Source organism: Electrona antarctica (genome assembly GCF_951216825.1).
Source record: "Electrona antarctica genome assembly, chromosome: 24".
Lineage (NCBI taxonomy): Eukaryota > Metazoa > Chordata > Actinopteri > Myctophiformes > Myctophidae > Electrona > Electrona antarctica.
The window spans coordinates 12462989-12484074 of NC_136803.1; the positions used below are offsets into that span (position 1 = coordinate 12462989).

Sequence of the window (21086 nt, forward strand, 5' to 3'; positions counted from 1 at the left end):
GACTTTTTTAAACTGCATTTCTTTTAGGTAATTGTCATTGTTATAGTGCTTGCTGTGTGAATGGCCCTTTTTTAATTTGTTTTCTTAATTTATTACATCCACTGTTATAATCATCGATTTTATAATGCAATTTTGTTACAAAGCAACTTTTCTGCTGCTTGTGTAAGTGTGTGTGTGAGTGATTGACAAATAAAAACCCAATTGAAATACAGTTAAATAAAACCCTGTTGAATCTTGGATCATCCTCGAACACGGTATAATCTTACACTTGTGTTACATCCGCTCGGGGTGGGGGACCAAAAACAAACGTGTGTCATGGAGACGTCCTGACAAAGTCACGGAAACAATAGCACAGCTTGCTTTAACTGAAGAATATTGTGTTTCTTGACTCGCTGACTTTTTAGAGTCAATGCAAGAAACGCACGTGCTGTTGTAACCTCAGTTGAAATGCGGCGGTCCAGACAACAATCGCTGGCACACACACAGATAATATGTTCCACTAGCACTCCAGTGTCACCACAAACAACAGAGCTTGTTTTCAGTTATTTTATCCGTGTCTTTTCACACGCAAAAGGAAGTCTGTGAGGTGATAGTTTAATGATTTGACAGCCGGGGGGGTAAAAATATAACCCATTAAGACCCGAGGCCGATTCTTACAAATGCCTTCTAAAATCAGTATAGTTCTTCTTCTCACACTTTCAACATTTTTCTAAAATATTAAAAAATAGCAGATGTTTTATAGCAGCTATATAATCTTGTAACATATCTGCAAAAACTAATAAAATTACACAGATGCTTTCCCAATTTTATTGGGATAAAGATGCGTGCGCCTCCCATGGGTGCCAGATTTCTGTGTTGTAATTATACGACGGTGAATGTTATTGTCACGAATTGTAAAACGGAGAGAGAGTGGAAATGGAGCGGTTGCAAGAGTGAGACAGATGTCCACAACGTGATGGATGAGATGAGTGTTGAGTGATTCAGCCAGCCGTTGAGATGTGAACATACACATGCACACACACTGGACACATGCTCCCATGGATATCTCTATTGAGTGAGTGAGTGAGTGAGTGAGTGAGTGAGTGAGTGAGTGTGCGACCGAGCGAGTGAGTGAGTGAGTGTGCGACCGAGCGAGTATCTCGAGAACGACCCAACATTTCCAAACATGTAGTCCGCACGCACGCACGCACGCACGCACGCACGCACGCACGCACGCACGCACACACACAGTACACACACAGTGTGACCTATCCTGTTTGCATACCCTGCTCTCGCAGCTCTGAATAACTGTCAGCAAACACAGACAGTGACACCCGCATGGCCATCTGTCTTAACCATTTTATCCACACAGCTTTATTTGTTATGTCTTTATTTCCTTTCTTTCCACACAGGGCCTAAACGTAACCATATTTTCTTTTGTTTCCTTTATTAAGTTGCTCGATCGCAAGTGAAAGAGATGTTGTGTGGGAGTTTTGTTACGTGACGGCCACAAAGACACCGGCAAAGGACCGCGTTTCCAAGCTATATATCGTGAGAAAGCAAAACAAGCATTGACTGTTCCTTGCCTGTCGGAGCCCCGAGGCTAACCACCTGCCAGGGGTGCCTCGCTAAGCACATGAACCCTAGCCTCCCTATTCTGGGACGAACATTCTTGCAAAAGCCCAAACGTGAGCTTGTATATTGGCTATTTTCTACCAAGATATTTAGCGTAGAGATAGTGGATTCAAGTGTTATCAAACCATATCAAAGTAGGTTACTTATCAAGCCCATTTAATGGAGCCAGTAGGCTCTGCTGGAGCAGAGACGTTGTTGTTGTCAGCCATTGTCCGACTATTACTAACCCTAACCCTAAATCTAACCCTAACTCTAACTCACTTCCGCGATTCCTAATCACAGCCAGTATAGAGCGTCGCAGTCCCGCCCCTTTCATGACGACGCCAGGCCCAGGAAATGATTCCCAATGCATTTTTCCCATAGACATTTCTATTAGTATTTATTTAAAGACGGTTACGCCGCGGACAAAGCCAACTCGAGTCGTGAGAACTCGAGTTGACAACAAACACAATATTTTGGACCAAACAAATAATTACAAAGAAAAGAAAAAAAGTGTTGTAACCTGCCGTTTTTTCTTCTTTCTAATTATTTGTTGTCATGAGTTGTCACGACTCGAGTTGGCTTTGTCCGCGGCGTAAACGTCTTTAAATAAATACTTTCTGAAATGTCTATGAGGAAAATGAACGGAGAATCATTTCCTGGTCCATGGTAGAGGGCGGGACTGCGACGCTCTATAGGCTCCAATAGAGCCTACGTGCTCCATTGCATGGTCTTGACCTACTGGTGAAGGTTTGATAGCATCTGAAGCTGGCAATAGAACAGCCGCTCTAAAACTTTCTGACAGCTTGTCAGTCAGTGAACAAACTCCCTCCACCTCTATCCTCCTGTAGAAGCCATTCTCGTTTCACTATGTCATATCAACTCTGTCGGGTGGAAACCTCATAATATGTCCAAAATTGTTAACTTTCAGGAATCAAATTCAAAAGTAGCATATTAGCGTGTTTCGAGCTTGTGGAGCTACTTGTCAATGCATTGCGAAAAGTTGTACTCATCTTGACGAGAGTGTCTGACTGGATTGCGGTTTGTCTCACCCACTCTCTTCGCGCTTCCTTTTTTTTGCACTGCTTTATTGCCTCGACTACACACACAGAGACACAAACACGCGTTTCACAATGTGTTCCTTCTTCACATTGTTTTTTTGAGTCACACTCCACAGTGATTTAGTGGGAGAAGTTCTCTCTATACTCTGACCCGCTGCTTCGTCTCAGTTTGGGACCAGAGCTGCTGCGGTGCTAAGCAAATTGCAGCAGCTCTCTTCCAGCATGGCCGGCAAAGAATCACAAACAAGCCCAGGGGCTAATGGATAGCAGCTATGACCACACATGAGAGGGGGTAGACAGAGAGAGAGAGAGAGAGAGAGAGAGAGAGAGAGAGAGAGAGAGACAGACAGACAGACAGAGGAAGATACAATGGGAGAGATTAGGGGATTATGAAATGCCAGGGTAAAAACATTGTCTTGTATGTTTGGGGGTAGTCCAGAATGTGTTGCACAAAATCATAACTTGCCGTTCTGGGTCATTATATTGTAAAAAGCAAAAATTTATTTTATAGTTTTAATAGCAAAAAGAGCAGATCTGCAAGCTCACCGCAAGATGTTAGTTTGGTCTTTTGCTCTTCGGTGTACGAGAAGTATATAGCGCTGAGGGGTTTAACTCTTCTGAAAACACGTGCGTGAGTGCGTGCGTGCGTGCGTGCGTGCGTGCGTGTGTGTGTGTGTGTGTGCGCGCACGTGTGTGTAAGAGGGGTGGAGGCTCCAAGAAAAAAAAGGGGTGGGAACCACTGTATTACAGGTCTATTATAGGCTACATGTGAGGGTCTCTGCGTGTCTATAGGTGCGTATGTCTGTGCACGTACGTTGTGCACTGCTCAAACATATCTAAGTGCAGATTTCCACATTCCAACAAGCCTTCCAGACAGCAGCTTATATGCTTTTAGTATAAAGCCTCTTGACCCCTGCCAAGGGTCAAAGGTCGCACCATGCTGTCACTGCCACCACACGTGCAGAGACGCCGTGCAGCCACGTGTCGTGCACGCCACGGGTTCAACCACCACCGTCACGGATAGCATATTCTGCACATGAGTGTGTGCATTATACACTTGATTTACACCAGACTGTGTCATTTAACTCGATGATATCGTAACAAAGGAAAACACAGCCGTAAGGGTCCGCTCATGACTTCCATATGCGACCACCTGGATACCAACCCAAACATCTACCAAACATAGAAAGAGTTCCCTATATAGACCTGGCTGCAAAATCTGCTACCACTGCCTGTCGCTGCTCATGTGCACAAACACAAAGTCAGACACTCACTCAGGTACAGGTTGGTAGTTAAAATGGTAAATGGTAAATGGTGCATTTATATAGCGCCTTTATCCAAGGCGCTTTACATAGATTGTGCATTACATTCACCCATTCACACACACATTCATACACCGATGGCGGCAGAAACCATGCAAGGCACCAACTAGCACATCGGGAGCAATTAGGGGTTCAGTGTCTTGCTCAAGGACACTTCGACACTAACTCTGGGGGAGCCCGGGTTCGAACTGGCGACCTTGTGGTTCCTTGCGGAACCTTGCGGTTCCCATCCAGGCACTCTACCCCTGAGCCACCGCCGCCCCATCTGGGAGTGACACGCTTAGACTCGCTTCTTGGCCGTTAATGTGAGAATTGTGAAGGGGATGACGGGTCATCAATCACGCTCTACCACGTACAGCAGGTGCAAGAGGGGGGGGGGGGGGGGGGGGGTGATTGAGGTGCGAAGGAATTACATCACGGCTGGAGAATGGAAAGGGCCATAACTGCATGTTCCTCGTTCACTTGCCCAGAGGAGAAACTACAGTGGAATGGACTGGAATTGAAAACCGGAGTGTCATCATTGGAAAATGTTGTGTAATCCCATCGGTGCTCAAATACACGTACGTGCGGCCGCTCGCTTGCACACTCGCACACACACACGCAGTCACGCACACTCGCGCACACACACACAAAGCGGAGAACTAATAAACAGCTCCTGCATGGGTAATAAGGAACGGCTGTGTCGTTGGCCGTATCACTCCAGGGGTGCGTAGCAAATGTCATGACACATTTCGGCTAATATTTTGTGTGTTGGTCTCAGATTTGAGGCAGCACACAGGCCAAATAATAGTAATAAGCCAGTCGAACTTGACAGTCATTTACAGCCAACGTGTAGCAGTAGCCCGTGGTGGATACTGGATAGTAACATTCACTTAAGTATACTGTGCTTATGTACAATTTTGACGTTTCTGTACTTTACCTGAGTATTTCCGATTTCCAATACTTTTACTTCTACTCCACTACATCTCGGAGGCAAATATTTTGTAGATTTTGATTATTATTACAAAACATACAGTAACCACTTCAGCCCTATATACATTTCGGCCATTTGAAAATAGATGATCTACAAACTCACAATGCGTTGCATTAGGCACAGAGTTCCAAGAAGTGTTGTCTCTCCTAATGGTACCGCATGAATTCAGCATGGAACAACATATTCTAAGAATGTTTGATCTGAGAGTCTAAATCTCATCACATAGGTCCGTGGCTCAAATGCAGAATACATAATGGAGTACATTTTTTGGGTATTTTTACTTTACTGGAGTATTTCCAATTTTCAGTACTTTCACTTTTACTCCATTACATCTCAGAGGCAAATATTGTACTCCACTACAATTATTTGTACCTACAATTATTTCTACCGATCTCTTGTAGATCTGATCATTTGAAAACTGAAACGTGACATGCTGTATTTGTAATACTTTCTACTTTGGCACTTTAAGTACATTTGTATACCAATACTTTTGTACTTTTACTTCTACATTGCAGTATTGATACTTTTACTTAAGTATAAACATGTGAGTGAGTACTGTATAATGGCATGCACAAAATAGGGGCGATCAGGTGTAAAGTGGTTTAAATGTACCAGACTGTTAACAATACTGCCCCCCCCTCTCTCTCTGTGCCCCATCAACTGAACTGCAGGAAGCGAAAGGTCAGTAGGTCATGCCGGGGGGGGGGGGCAGCGTAAGGTCACGGTACCTCAGCTATCTGATTAGCTGCTCGACCGCATCCTTGAAAAAGGTCAGGGAAGGCCCCCCGACACATGACGTGTGTGTAACGTGCAGTGTGCGTGTTCGACTGTGCGTGTGAGTGTGTTTGCATCGCTACGCTACCTATATAGCCTACTAACTACCCACTATACCAAATTTCCCAACGAGTATATCAAATAATTTGAGAAATAGACACATTTTCCTGGTCCTCTCAAGAAAAAATAAGTTTTATAGTTGAAGGGGAATTTCTCCCTAAACCTTTTTTTTTTACAAAAGTAAGTTGATAATTATGTATATTGACCAATTTTTTTTATTAAAAAACAAATAAAGATATAGGGGAGCTGGAGGGGGGCTGGAGCTGCTGCTGGGGGGTCTAACACCAGCTCACGTAGACCAGGAAGAGTGCAGTGTCAACAATGCATGGAGTGTTGCTGTCACATCATCTAGAACAGATGTGAACAAAAAACAAAAAACCACTGCGCGATTGAATAGGAGTTCTAGTGTTAGACTCCTCCAGCCCCAGCTTCATCTCCAGCTGCAGCTTCAGCTCCCCTATATCTTTATTTATTTTTTAATATTTTTTTTTGGTCAATATACATAATTATCAACTTACTTTTGTAAAAAAAGGCTTAGGGAGAAATTCCCCTTTAATAAAAGATTTTTAGAGTTATGCTTAAACAAACATTTAGAGGTTAGGTTTCGGGGTTTGGTTAGATCCCCCCCCTCCCCCTATTTTTTACGTAGTTGTGCGCCAATGTCACACACTGGAACGTAGCAGATCTATAAGCTCACAATGTGTCAATGTGTCACACGTTGCGTGCGTGCGTGCGTGCATGCGGTGGCTCAGGGGTAGAGTTTCCGGATGGTAACCGCAAGGTCGCCAGTTCGAACCCGGGCTCCCCCAGAGTTAGTGTCGAAGTGTCCTTGAGCAAGACACTGAACCCCTAATTGCTCCCGATGTGCTGGTTGGTACCTTGCATGGTTTCCGCCGCCATTGGTGTATGAATGTGTGTGTGAATGGGTGAATGTAATGCACAATCTATGTAAAGCGCCTTGGATAAAGGCGCTATATAAATGCACCATTTACCATTTACCATGCGTGCGTGCGTGCGTGCGTGCGTACACGTGCATGCTGCATACGTGCATGCATGGTGTAGTGACAGCCTGCTGGAGGTTGAGTGCCTGCTCCATGCATGGTGTAGTGACAGCCTGCTGGAGGTTGAGTGCCTGCTCCATGCATGGTGTAGTGACAGCCTGCTGGAGGTTGAGTGCCTGCTCCATGCATGGTGTAGTGACAGCCTGCTGGAGGTTGAGTGCCTGCTCCATGCATGGTGTAGTGACAGCCTGCTGGAGGTTGAGTGCCTGCTCCATGCATGGTGTAGTGACAGCCTGCTGGAGGTTGAGTGCCTGCTCCATGCATGGTGTAGTGACAGCCTGCTGGAGGTTGAGTGTGCGTGTGTGCGTGCGTACACGTGCATGCTGCCTGCTCTAGGGGTGTTCGATATGGCGATAAATATCGTCGGGACGATACAATGTCTCCACGATACGGCTTTTTAGAGTTATCGTTTCCATCACGATAAATTCACTCCATCCGATGCAGTGCATGCACGTTCTATGATGTGTAATTTATACTTCTGCAGTACGACGGTTTCGTTCACCAAAAATAACAAATCTACAAGCTAACAACGCTTCGCTACTGCACCGCAATGCAATGCATTGTTTGCTTATAGATCGGGTGGGTTCTGAGCACTCCCAAAGTCCCCGCCCCTTTCTTCAGAGGGAAGCACTGCAGGAGTTTGTCTACACGCTGCGCTCCGCACAGAATAATGTGTAAAGAAAGACGAAAGAAATGGACGGGCAATTATACTCAGATGTCGAGCGAGTGGAGGTTGAGGAAGGGCTAGTTCCCAAAAAGAACTGTACAGCAGTGGTATGGAACTATTTCGGATTCTCCGTAAGGGACAAGGACCAAACGAACATTCTTTTCAAACTCCTACGGTTTCGCCGACAGCCACTTCATAGTTTGCAAAAACACACACGCTGTATGTGTGTGTGTGTGTGTGTGTGTGTGTGTGTGTGTACGCTTGCTGACTTGCGCTGTACACCGTCCGTCAGTCTTCTCCTCCCTTGCTCTATAATGTAGCTCCGCCAAAACTCAAGAAACGTTCATAATGACAATTTAAAGTAAATCCTACTTTATGCGATGTGCGTCCATTGATGATAGCCTACGCCTTGTAAACTGAGTCGCCACGTTCAAAAACGTATCCAGCAAACCAACTCAGCAAAACGTTATAGTATTCCATGGAAGCAGATGGGATCAACACTTGCAAGCATAACATTTTAAATCCCTAATAGAGAGAGTAAAACCACAACATAAACCGGAGTTTCACTTATCTAAGGAATGACATGAGGTATTATTTTTGCCTTGAAGAGCAGTAAATTAAGGCAGAGTGTTGACAAAGCTTTGCTTTTTTTGCCTTGAAAATCATGAAAGGCAGACGTTTTGCATGGCTCTGCTCACTCAATGGGACCCCTAAATTAATATGTATTTGACTGTGGACCCCAATCTGAAAACATATTTTGTGTGTGAGCTTGTAGATCGGCTATTTTCAAGTAGCCAATCAATGACTGTGTATGATTAAAGTGGTTAAATAGATATTTATGATATTCATAAATTTAGGTGGGGACCTCCTGGACCCCACTTTGAGAACCAATACCATAGGGTGTAGGTTAATCACTTTTTCAAAAGTGATTATATTATATATCATATTTTGCTGCATAAATTCACATAAAACCCTGCATATTCCATCGCATAATCAATATTAAATAATAATAATATTTTTGCCCGTGTTTTTCTGGAGGGTCTACTAAATTGTATTTCTTTTAGTTTTGTGTTACATTGTACTGTAAATCACACCTGTGTGAAGTGAGGGGCGCTCTGATTGCTATGATGTGATGTAATGATGTAAAACAAACAGTGTCAAAACAAACATTAAATTCTCTTTATTGTTAATGGGATTTAATGTTTGTTAGGGACAAAACAAACATTAATTTCTCTTCATTGTCAATGGCGTTTTTAAAACAAACATTAAACCTGTATATAGGAGGGGCTAGCCCCTCAAAAACGCGCGCAAAAATATCGTGATAATATATCGTATCGTGATAATGCTTGAAAAATATCGTGATAATACTTTTGTCCATATCGCCCACCCCTAGCCTGCTCCATGCATGGTGTAGTGACAGCCTGCTGGAGGTTGAGTGCCTGCTCCATGCATGGTGTAGTGACAGCCTGCTGGAGGTTGAGTGCCTGCTCCATGCATGGTGTAGTGACAGCCTGCTGGAGGTTGAGTGCCTGCTCACAGCAGCATGGTGTAGTGACAGCCTGCTGGAGGTTGAGTGCCTGCTTCACAGCATCTGAAGTACGTTTAACATTAACCACATGTCAGGCTGCTTCTCTTTCATTCCATGGCAACAACAACACAACAGTGACTTCACAAATTTCCCCTTTTTTGGGGGGGGGGGGGTTCTTTTCTTTCTGCTCATTTTATCTGTTGTTTGGTCGGACTTGCACAACGACGATGAGATATATGGCCCTATAACATCTCACAAAGGCTAATTAACAGTGGTGGGGAAAGTACTCACTATCTTTACTTAAGTAAAAGTATCAATGCTGCAATATAGAAATGCTCTGTTACACAAGTGAAATTCCGGAATTCAATATGTACTTGAGTAAAAGTATTGAAACATATTGGCTTCCAAATGTACTTAACGTACAACAAAAAGTAAAAGTACTCATTATGCAGAATATCTCATTTCAAGTATGATCAAACTAAATAAAATAGCCGATCTACTGTACAAGCTCACAATGCGCCGCGATGTGACGCATTGTGAGCTTGCAGATCGGCTATGTTCAAATGGCCAACATGTACATAGGGTTGAAGTGGTTCATGTATGTTTTGTAAGGCCTCACTCAGACCTTTACTGCATTGCTGTATGCTTGTTGGATGAATGTTGTGTAGTGTCATGGCCGCCCCAATGCATTTCCAATGGAATTCACATGGTTTGTAGTCCACATTTTGGACTACAAGCTGTTGTATGGCTTTCGGCTGTGTTTCGACTGCGCCCCTCCCCCTCATACAACACAAATGTTGTGTCAAACCATGTGACTCCCATTGGAAATGCATTGGGGCAAGCTGTGTCACACCCTTTGTATACAACAAGCATACAGCAATGCAGTAAAGGTCTGAGTGAGGCCTAACTAGTAACTATAAAGTTTTCAAATAATAGTGTAGTGGCGTAAAAGTACAATATTTGGATCTGAGATGTATAGTGGAGTACAGTAGAAGTGAAAGTATTGGATATTAGAAATACGCAGGTAAAGTAAGTAAAGTACAAATACCTCAAAAAGGTACTTAAGTATAGTAGTACTTCAGTGAATGTACTTCCCACACTGCATCTCACAAAGTCTAATTAAAAGTTCACGCATTGTAAAAAGAGATCAAGCGGAGAAGTATGCAATTAGAAACAAGCAGATGCAGGTTGTTTAGTGGATGTCGTGTGGTGTTCTTATCCCTGTGCCCTATACTAGAAGTTACACAGTACTATATCAGCATGGCTACATCATTAACTCAAGGGGTACACAAGACAAAAAGAATACGTTTGGGAACCGGGCACTGACCTACAGTACAGTACAGTACAGTACAGTACAGTACAGTACAGTACAGTACAGTACAGTACAGTACAGTACAGTACAGTACAGTACAGTACAGTACAGTACAGTACAGTACAGTACAGCCAGCTGACACTATGCAATTCATATGGCATATGAATGGCCGCATATTTGAAAAGATCAGATCTACAAGCTTGTGACGTGTGGAATATGTTTAAAACATGTGTGAATGACACAAATCTTCTATCCAACTAGAATCTTCTGTCCCCAATATTTCTTCAGATAGGCGTCCACACATACACACACACGCGTGTGCGCGCGCCCACACACACACACACACACACACACATTCCAGCAGCACTATTTAATTTTACAGGCAGTGCCGAATGCTGCAGCTGCACAGACTTATTCCCCAGACAGCCATATGTTTATCTCCATAAGCTATATCCCGTGTACTTATCAACCATATGTGTTGACAATAGAGCCCCGACCAGTTGATCTGATTCAAGTTTCTGTTTGAGAACATAACACGTTTAGCCTGTAATGAAACAAATACATTAACTGGCTTGATGCTGATTCTGAAACTCGTGAGCTTGTAGATCTGCTATTATTTTTGCACATTTCTGAAAATCTTTACATCTGGCTGACTAAAATCTTATGATATTTAGTCGACTAAAAGTACACTAAAACTTTTCAGATGACTAAAATATGTCAAAAACTAAATGAAATGTATTCAAAAGCCTACAACTAAAACTTAAATAAAGATTTGCTGTCAGATTTAACACTGGTTGACAATCGCTGTTACTGCTTCTGGAACCGGCATATATGTATCCCCTGGCTGGCCTCGGCAGTTCAAATCTTGCCAGAATACTCTCTCGCTCTCTCTCTCTCTCTCTCTCTCTCTCTCTCTCTCTCTCTCTCTCTCTCTCTCTCTCTCTCTCTCTCTCTCTCTCTCTCTCTCTCTCTCTCTCTCTCTCTCTCTCGCTCTCTCTCTCTCTTGTGTGATGTCTCTCTTCCAAGCCTTCCTACTGTCTCCATAAAAAGACAAGTCCTGTGGAGGCTACGGGGCTGCTCACTGTTCATACTAAAGCAAAGACCCTTGCCTTTTTCCTTGAGAGAGTCTAGGCAGAAAATGTTGAATAATCAAGTAATCGGGTTTAGTGACATATAATATAAAGGTTTCTATTAACCCATTCTGGGCGGGAACCCCTTTTGGTGTTAGCATTATGTTATGCTTTATCTATTGAAAAATAGCAGATCTACAAGCTCATAGCGCGCCACCGAGTGGCGCGCTACGAGCTTGTAGGTCTGCTATTTTTGAAAATGTAGAAGACATTTTTAGAATCTGATCTCAGGTCAAAATGGGTTAATGTGTTATTTACAACGTTGCCAAAAAAATGCGAACGCTTGTCTTCGTTCCATATTTATGATGAAATGTTATAGGTTGTGACTGCTGGATAAGCACATTAAGTAATTTTCGAGATGTCTGGTTCTGATTACAATTTACAATTTAGGCATTAGGCCGACATTCTTCTCCATCCAGAGCGAAGTGCAGGATCGGGGTAGGCAGCAGTTGAGTAAATAGTATAATAGAATGCCAAGAAAACAAGCATTGTAAGTTCTAGGACACCAGGTTAGAATAAACACCAAACCTAGAATCCGTACGCGGATGTGAACAAGTAACCAGTAGTGTAAAGTAACCACATGCATTTACTTAACCCATTCTGACCTGAGATCAGATTCTATAAATGTCTTCTACATCCTGACAGTTTCCTGAAAAAGCTATGTTTCTATGTCAGTCGTTCTTCGATTTTTCAAAAATAGCAGACCTACAAGCTCGTAGCGCGCCACTCGGTGGCGCGCTATGAGCTTGTAGATCTGCTATTTTTCAATAGCTAAAGCATAACATGATGCTAACACCAAAAGGGGTTCCCTCAAAATGGGTTAAAGATGCCAAATACTAATAGTATGAACATGCAGGTATTTGCTTTGGAGCACATACAGTATGCAACACAATACAAATGCAACAAAGACCACATGTACTGCCCGATGCAACAGCACAGGCAGACCGTTGGCAGCATTCATCATTCTCTCCAGACCTGAACCCTATGCCAGCAATCATCGTTTAGCTGAGATGAAATGAGACAAGAGAGCAGTTTGTGAGCAGGTAGGACTAGGAGGACCTTTTGCTCATGAGACTTTGAAAAGAAAGGTTCCGCCGGGGGCCCTGTGTGTGTGCGGGACGGCGCTGTTTGTGTTGGGAGTGGTGGCAGGGCAGAGCAAACACTACCTGCACCAAAAGCAAGGTGACACACACACACACACACACACAAACACACACACAGTACAGTGGCGAGAGCATAGCGCATTACAGCATGTTTACCCAGCATTATGGGGCAGAGAGGGAGGAATGCAGGAGAGGGTGGATCATGGAAGTGTCTGTTCATGTGTACGTGAAAACGCTTGGGTCATAGTATTAGCGTTAAAGGGCTGGTGTTTAGTCCGTTGACTCGACGTTACTGCCGGCCATTCTTCATAATCATACCGTGGTGTGTTTGATTTTTCGAAGAAGCCATTGGTTTCCATTCATTTCAGAGTAGGGTATGAAAATCTACTTGCACTTGAAACTAACTATATATATATACACAATGCAATGAAACCTATTATACTACGCTGGTATGTTTCCATAAAAGTTACATTACATTAAAGTTGCGCCGTAATGCACCTTCAACGTGTGGGTCGTCTATAAAGGTGTAGCCGAAAATAGCAAAGATTGATTTGTGAAGGCGAATCAAAACGCCCTTGAATTGTTCCGTAAGTATGCAATGACGTTTGATCAACATTGACTCAGTTATTGAGGTATGTTTGGCAACCTTTTTAATGGCTGGAGAAAACAAACACAAAATCAAAAGAATGAAGCCATTATTAATGGGACAATGTTTATGAACTATGTATAGCCGAAGCTGTGAACAGACGATGACGTTGATATAATATGGTCCTTTAAGTGAGGAGAGAGAGAGAGAGAGAGAGAGAGAGAGAGAGAGAGAAAAGGAGGGGCAGTTAAGTGGCGGACTCAACAGTAGGAAGAATCCGGTACTTTGTCTAAACAGGTAAACTGTAGGTTTAGGTAATCTCTCAGGTCGACATGGTTCTCTGGCATGCGCTCCGTTTACTCAATGACGAAGACAGAGACACACACACACACACACACACACACACACACAGGGGGAGAGAGAGGCGGGAAAACGGGTCAACTGATGAGCAGATAACAGAGACAAACGACAGACAAATTGAAGATGAAAGGGAAAGAGGAATAGGACATGCCGAGAGGCGAAGACAGATGGACATAGACAGACAGACAGAGAGGCACGTAGATAAACAATGGGAGACAGAGTCAAGGAAGAGAGGGTGGGGGGGAGGTAAGGAAAGGCCATTTGACGGGTTAGGTTGAGCGGGTTAGGTTGGGGGGTCATCAATGAATCACTTTATCAATGTTCTCTTTGTCTCTCTCTCTGTCTCCTTCCTTCTTCCTCGATGACAGTCACCTTTAGAACCATCAGGCAGCGCCACACCGCCAAAAAACATCATCCCTCATTCAATGCTTCTCAACGCCTGGTTCGGGGGCCCAGGATGGCCTTGGCCTTAACCCATTAATTCTACAAATGTCTTCTTAATCCTAACAGTTTCTGGGGGAAAAAGTGTGTCGCTATATCAGAGGTGCTCAAACGTTTTCATTTCAAGGGCCCCCAACATTATACAGTGCCGTATATATTTTGCTGTGAACCCCCATCTCAAAATATCTTGTTCCAGGGACCGGCAGAAGCAAAGATAGATTTGAGTTTAAAATGTTTGCTTTAAAAACAATATATCAAAAAATAGCAGGTCTAGGTTAAAGTGGTTAAAAAGGATTGTGATCATGCTACATGAACTACTTTTGTTGGGGACTTGTCCCCCCCCCCTGGCCTTTACAGACCCCCTTATCATTCTGTCGGACCCCCTGGTGGTCCCTGGACCAGATGTTTAGAACCAATGTTCCAAGTATAAAGGAAATAATTTCCCGGCTCACAAATGAAACACAGAGGAAGAAACGTGGAATGTTTGACGACATATAACAAAAAAAGAAGAAGAAAAATAAAAAGTCCCTAATTGCTCCCTTTGCACTTTAATCAGTCCTGGAACTGGAAGACCTCAATATTTTTCAAACGTAGGCCCCTGCATGACGCAATCCCCCAAGATGTGGTTGACAGTTAGCAGCAGCGGCACGGGTCAATTTAAAAGGGCTTTTTTCATGGTTTGTTTTAGTCCAACGTAAGTGGCAGACTGGATAATAGAATAATAATAGACGCTACACTATAATTTCCATCAACGAATGACATAGTAATTTCTGTCGTTGTGTATGTGGTCATTTCCAAAAGCCCGCACTGCGGGGTAACGTTGCAGCTTGCAGAAGGAACACGTGTTGCATGGAGACCCCAGAGCAGCCAAAGAGAGCACAGCACACACACAACGATGCAAAGGAAATTGGCTTTGTTATGAATCGCAGAAATAAATGTAATGATTAAAACCACTAGCACAACTACCACACAGCTGTGACATTAACCACTTTAACCCTATATACTTTGGGTGGCCTGAATGCACCAGGGATCAATAATATTATGCCCCTGTCCTTAGATACAGCCCCTAGGGGTTCATGTGGTTAATCTAGGAAGGGTGACTGACCAGACTTCCTCCCGATTTGGCGGGGATTATCCCGGTTTCAAGACAAATATCTCAAATATAACACTACAATGTCGAGCTTGTCAACGTTTATCACAAAGTATGAATAGTGGATTAACGATTCTTTTTTTTACACAAATCTTCTCTTCTGGGGGTCCCTGGCACAAAACATGTGGCCTATACATTTTTACAAGTTTGAGAACTACTGGCTCAGGTCTTAATCATTAAGACCCTTAACCCATTAAGACTTAATGGGTTAAGGGTCTTGGTTGGGAGGAGGGTGGGGGGAGGTGGATTGTTTAGAGAGTTTAGAGTTTACAAAAAATAGCACAGAGGTACAGTTCCATACAAAAAGGTCGCTAAAAGGATAAAGAATGAGGGTGGTCACTTGAATATATGGCCACCCTAGGTTAATCATGATGGGACATTGTAAGGAGAAAGTACAATCAGACTGTAGTGGCTGATAGTTTGGACACCAGACGGTCCTCCTCCTCCTGATGCTTTCTATTACGGAACAAAAGGGCCTACGGGCCCCACAAAGGGATCCAGAGATCCGCCAGACAGGTGTGATCCCTGGTGTATCTCCAAATGCCTCCAACTACACACGTAGAACAGCTCCCACGTCACTGCGAGTGGAAACACTGGAAACAAACTTTGACTAGGGCTAGAACAAGGATTCAAAGGTTTTAGATCCTGGCACCAGAAAGATGTGCTACATCACCTCTCTGTCTCTCTCTCTCTGTCTCCCTGTCTGTCTCTCTCTCTCTCTCCAACATCCAACTGTGTTTTCCGGAGAGGAATTACAACGTGGAATCTGAAACATCTATTTGGCGCTGCAGGAATGACAAAGTCAGTGGCGTTTGTTTATTAGAGGGCCTGATGGAGAAGGAAAGAAATAAAATAAAATAAAAAAGAAGAATAATAAGTCCCCCAAGAGGGCAAAAATCCTCCACTAAGGACATTCTTCTTATAGGGATGGTCTCCCTCTCCGTCCGTCGGGTTAGGTAGTACATTCCTGTGTCGAGTTCAACTAGGTGTCTGGGATTTATTAGGACAGCTACAAGCTGCCTGGCTGGAGATGCACTATACCACTGGGCTGCGGTGATGATGAACGGTGCATGTGCTCGTGGCAGCACCAAGGCGTAGTGTGGCAGTGAGACGTTTCTCGCATGGAGTTGATGTGGGGAGGCACACCGTGTTTTTGAGTGGTGCTAGCCACTCCTATGCAGAGCTATGTGTGTATGTATGTATGTGTACGTAGCTGCAACTCCTAAAGTGGCCAGTAGAGCGCACACGCACACACACACACACACACACACACACACACACACACACACACACACAGAGAGACAGGCCAGAGAGGAGTACCGTACAGTACAGTACAGTACAGTACAGTACAGTACAGTACAGTACAGTACAGTACAGTACAGTACAGTACAGTACAGTACAGTACAGTACAGTACCACTCACTTCAGATGGGTCTTTTTGAGTGGTGCAACCACTCCTATAGACAGCTATGTGTGTCCCTGGCTGGCTGGCTGGCTGTGTCCCTGGGTCCGAGCACGGAAACAGCATATTATCACCACCAAGTGTCACTGTTGCACAGTCTAACACACCACCAAGTCTCACTGTTGTGCAGCCTCGCCCCCACGCGGTAATTGTCATTTCTCGACCGTTTCGGACGCGGGGCAGGCCGGCACCCTGTGGCGCACAGGAGCCCGTTATACCTCAACTACTTTAACCCGTTCAATGCGGGAAAGCATCTCTGTGTCCTTTCTACTTTTAGATTTTTTCAAGCTTCATGCCGCGCTAGCCGCTAGGAGCTTGTAGATGATATTTTTGAAAAATCGTGACAGTTTTTGCAAATCTTTGAATAGCTACATGTTTTTAAAACAAACATTTTCAACTCAAATCTTTGCTTCTGGAGGTCCCTGGAAAAAAATATTTTGAGATGGGGGGGGTCGGCCATATACATATGATGATGATTATTCTTTTGTTTGTTTGTTTTTTTAATCAGCCTCAGGGCTTAAAGGGTTAAAACCTCTGTCACTGACCATTTCCTACAGACAGATCACACCACATTTCGTCAGTCCCATTCTGTGCTCGCCAGCACATTCATATTGACTGGTGGCGGCCAGAAATGACATATTGCGCATCATGTACAATGAAGCAAGGACACGCGTGCATGCACACACGCACGCACGCACCGCTGGTGGTTCTGCAAACTCCATTGCATTTAACCCTGTGTGTATCTCCTTACCACATATGAAACTGCAGACAAATCAAATTGGAGGGGAATTAGACATTCCCCAATCAATTTGTCCCAGAAATGTGGTGTCAGGAACACACATGCGGATGCACGCACGCACGCACGCACGCACGCACGCACGCACGCACGCACGCACGCACGCACGCACGCACGCACGCACGCACGCACGCACGCACGCACGCACGCACGCACGCACGCACTCACACACACACACACACACAAACACAAGAACACACTAAAGAAACCACACTGTGGGATACCACAGCATGCGGTTATTCAATCCGGGCTTGTATAGCTTTATGAGGGATTCCAGCCACAGAGACATCACTTATAAAGACACACACACCACCACACCACGCCACCGAGGCACTGTGGAGCTGACCATCACTCACTACCGGAATATAGATAGAGAGGGGGGGGGAGCGGGAGGGAGGGGACTTAACCCATTTTGGGCGGGAAGTCCAGGAACCCCTTTTTGTGTTAGCATTATGTTATGCTTTAGCTATTGAAAAATAGCAGATCTACAAGCTCATAGCGCGCCACCGAGTGGCGCGCTACGAGCTTGTAGGTCTGCTATTTTTGAAAAATCGAAGAACCAATGACATAGAAACATAGCTTTTTCAGAAAACTGTCAGGATGTAGAAGACATTTTTAGAATCTGATCTCAGGTCAGAATGGGTTAAACACCTAAACCCCATATCGTCTCTGTCGGGTGGAATCCTCATATGTCCAAGACTGTTACTATTCAGGATTCAAGTTCAGAAACAGCGAAGGTAGCAGATGCTTTTGTGTGACGCTGCATGTAGTGCAGGGGTGGCCAAAAGGTAGATCTACCAGTATATATAAATACAACTATTGACTGACATCAAAAAGGGCCTGCCAGCTCAAACCAACAATACTTTGTTTTCAAGAGTGTTGCGCACAAACGTCAGTAGCATTACAAAGTTAAATACACAAATACACAAATACACCCCATACCAATTCCATTCCCCCCGCTCTATTTCCCATTCCAAGTGGGTTTGTCTTATATGTAATGCCAGCGCCACTATTCCAAAGCCCCCTCGGGTACATTTTGTAACTATTTTCAGCAATGGGAAAATATTTTTTGGGGGTTGGGTAGATCTTGTTGAACTGATCATTTTGAAAGTAGCTCTCAAGCCAAAAAAAAGTGTGGGCACCCCTGATGTAGTGTGGTCATCAAGTAAGGCATTCATTTACAATTGAAGATTTGGAGGTGCGAGGTGTCTGCCCCATTAGCCGTTGAGTGGAGTCCCACAGAGCTCTATACTAGTATCTATTCTGTTTTCACTCTACATTAAATATCATTGCTGTGTGTGTGTGTGACGTGTTGTAAGGTTGTATAGATCAGCTATTTTCTGCCTTTCTTTAACCACTTTCTACCTGGAGTCCCTACATGTTTTTGTTTTTTGAGTGGTGCAACCACTCCAAGGAACAGCAATGTCCGTGTTCACCTATGTGACTCGTGTTAATGTGTGTGACTCATGTGTGACTCATGAGTACCAGTAGGGGCGCTGTTGTGGCAGAAACAGAGACAGAGAGATGCACTGTTGCCTGCTAATGAGAGAGAGAGAGAGAGAGAGGGAGATTTGCACCACTCAGTTCACACGGGTGTGATTTTTTTCTTAAATCTTTAAAAATGAAATCTTTTGAAAGTCTGTCCAAAATGCAATCTACAGAAGCTCACAAACTGGCTAGCGTGCATGCATGCATGCATACCTGCGTAAGTGTGCTGTGCATTCATTCAGCAACATTTCCTCTAAATTAATCAATTTAATCTCTACTTGGACTGCGATGGTGTTTTTATTTATTTTTCCTCCAAAAGGTGACACATATTAAAAGAAACCATCTGAGGCCCAAGTTGTCCCCGTGTGAGTGCCATGAGTCTGAGACTCTGAGTTTGGCCCCGAGTCGACAGAATGCACTGAACCATATCGGCATGTTTTGCCCTTATCTGAAACACAGAGGCTTTATGTCATAGCAATGTCAAACACAACCACTTGTAACGCTCGTGTGTGTGTGTGCGCGTGCATGCGTGCGCGCGTGTATGACAGAGTTCAAGATCAAGAAATAAAGACGGTATGTGTGTGTGTGTGTGTGTGTGAGAGTGTGTGTCCATGTACTTTCTAATATAGCCTACTAAGGCATTTTATAGAATGTGCACACGGACACACATGCGCACGCCCTGGCCTACATTGTCTCTCAAAGCATTGCATCAGAGGAAGTAGATCCCGTCGAGGCCCCTTATACTTATAGCTTCTGCTTTACATCGTGCACATATCAATACACCCCACTCTCTCACACACACACACACACACACACACACACACACACACACACACACACACACACACACAGTCACATACACAGTCACACGCACACACACATGCACAGTTGCACACATGCAGACTTTGCAGAGTCGCAGACACACACACAGTGAAACAACATGAATGGGAGACTGTCTTTAGTATGCACGTCTACGCTATCATCTGTACACAAAAAGCAACAGGTGATATGGGATGGGAGTAATGCATCTGATTTGCAAGCTTTTTCGTGCTGGTGTCGTTTGTGATTATCATGAGTGTGTGTGTGTGTGTGTGTGTGTGTGAGAGAGAGAGAGAGAGAGAGAGAGAGAGAGGCTATATAACAGCTGGAGGAGCGTCATTTTCACATCTGTGAAATGTAGGCAGATCTCTTTCTCTCTCTCCCCTCTCTCCCCCCCCCCCCCCCCCTCTCTCTCCCCAAGTCGTCACGTAATAGTTCATTAATTTCAATAAATGGAAGCAGCATAGAATCCGAGCAGTAATAATAGGCTAAACATACTCACAAGATAGGAATTGTGCCTGTCCGTGAGAAACACGGAGTCTCCCATCATGGTCCAGAATAAGTATCCACATATAAAATATCCAGAAATGAGCAAAACGAAAAAACCAACGGAAAAACACAAAAATCTAAGCAATAAACTCCCGCAGAGTCCTCTCTCTCTCTCCAAAAAATGCTCCAAGTTGCGTGTTGCGTTGCGTCCCCTCCCCTCTCTGCCTCTTTACATCAAACCAGAGAAACGAGCCGCGACTTCGCAACAACGATAATTAAACCCCCCCAAAAAAGCAGCCGCAATGAAGACAGAGCTTTTCTCACGAGTTGACGTTGATCGCGTCTCCCAGTAGGACTGCAGCACTACGTCTGACAAAGTGATCCTGCATGGCAGAGGAGGAGGCAGAGAGCGCGGCGTGCACTGTGCGTAACGGATCCATGGTGCGTGCGCTATGCTGCTAGGTTTGTCTGTTAACTGTAGTGTGTGTAGACTGAAGAGAGAACAGCGAAGCGAAGGCACATGCTGCGGGAGAGAGAGAGAGGGAGGGGGGGGGGGGGGGGGGGGGGGGGGTTGAGCCTGGGTTGAGAGGGCGAGGGAGGGAGGGAGGGAGGGAGAGCGACTTTATCCCTGCAGTTGTTCTGCATCTGTTGCATGAAAAGTTAAGTTATAGCTTTAGTTTGTAATTCAATACTGTAGCATTTACAGACCGAACAGTATACATTTAAAAGGTAGGATATATATATATAGTATATCCTATTTATTTAAGTTGAAATGAAGAAAATGCCAGCACTCATTGTATGTCCTTTTGATATGAATTTATTTACCTCTGACGTTGATAACGAACGCGTTTCGGCCTGTGTGGCCTTCGTCAGCGTTATGACAAGATAACAGGAAGTGAGGTCTTTATATAT

At 44.2% G+C, this 21086-nt stretch overlaps 1 protein-coding gene across 2 annotated transcripts in view; it reads right to left on the reverse strand.

The window, feature by feature from the left end:
* The window catches only part of LOC306917371 (rho GTPase-activating protein 6-like), a 181716-nt gene that overhangs the window by 100111 nt on the left and 60519 nt on the right, over nt 1-21086 (reverse strand). Inside the window, exon 1 of one of the 2 annotated variants that reach the window (XM_079495577.1) lies at nt 20188-20324. The exons of the other annotated variant lie outside the window; for it this stretch is intronic. Coding sequence (XP_079351703.1) covers nt 20188-20235 — 48 coding nt within the window. The 5' untranslated portion in view covers nt 20236-20324. Of the gene's footprint in view, nt 1-20187; nt 20325-21086 lie in introns of those variants that run through there. 2 annotated transcript variants of the gene reach the window in all.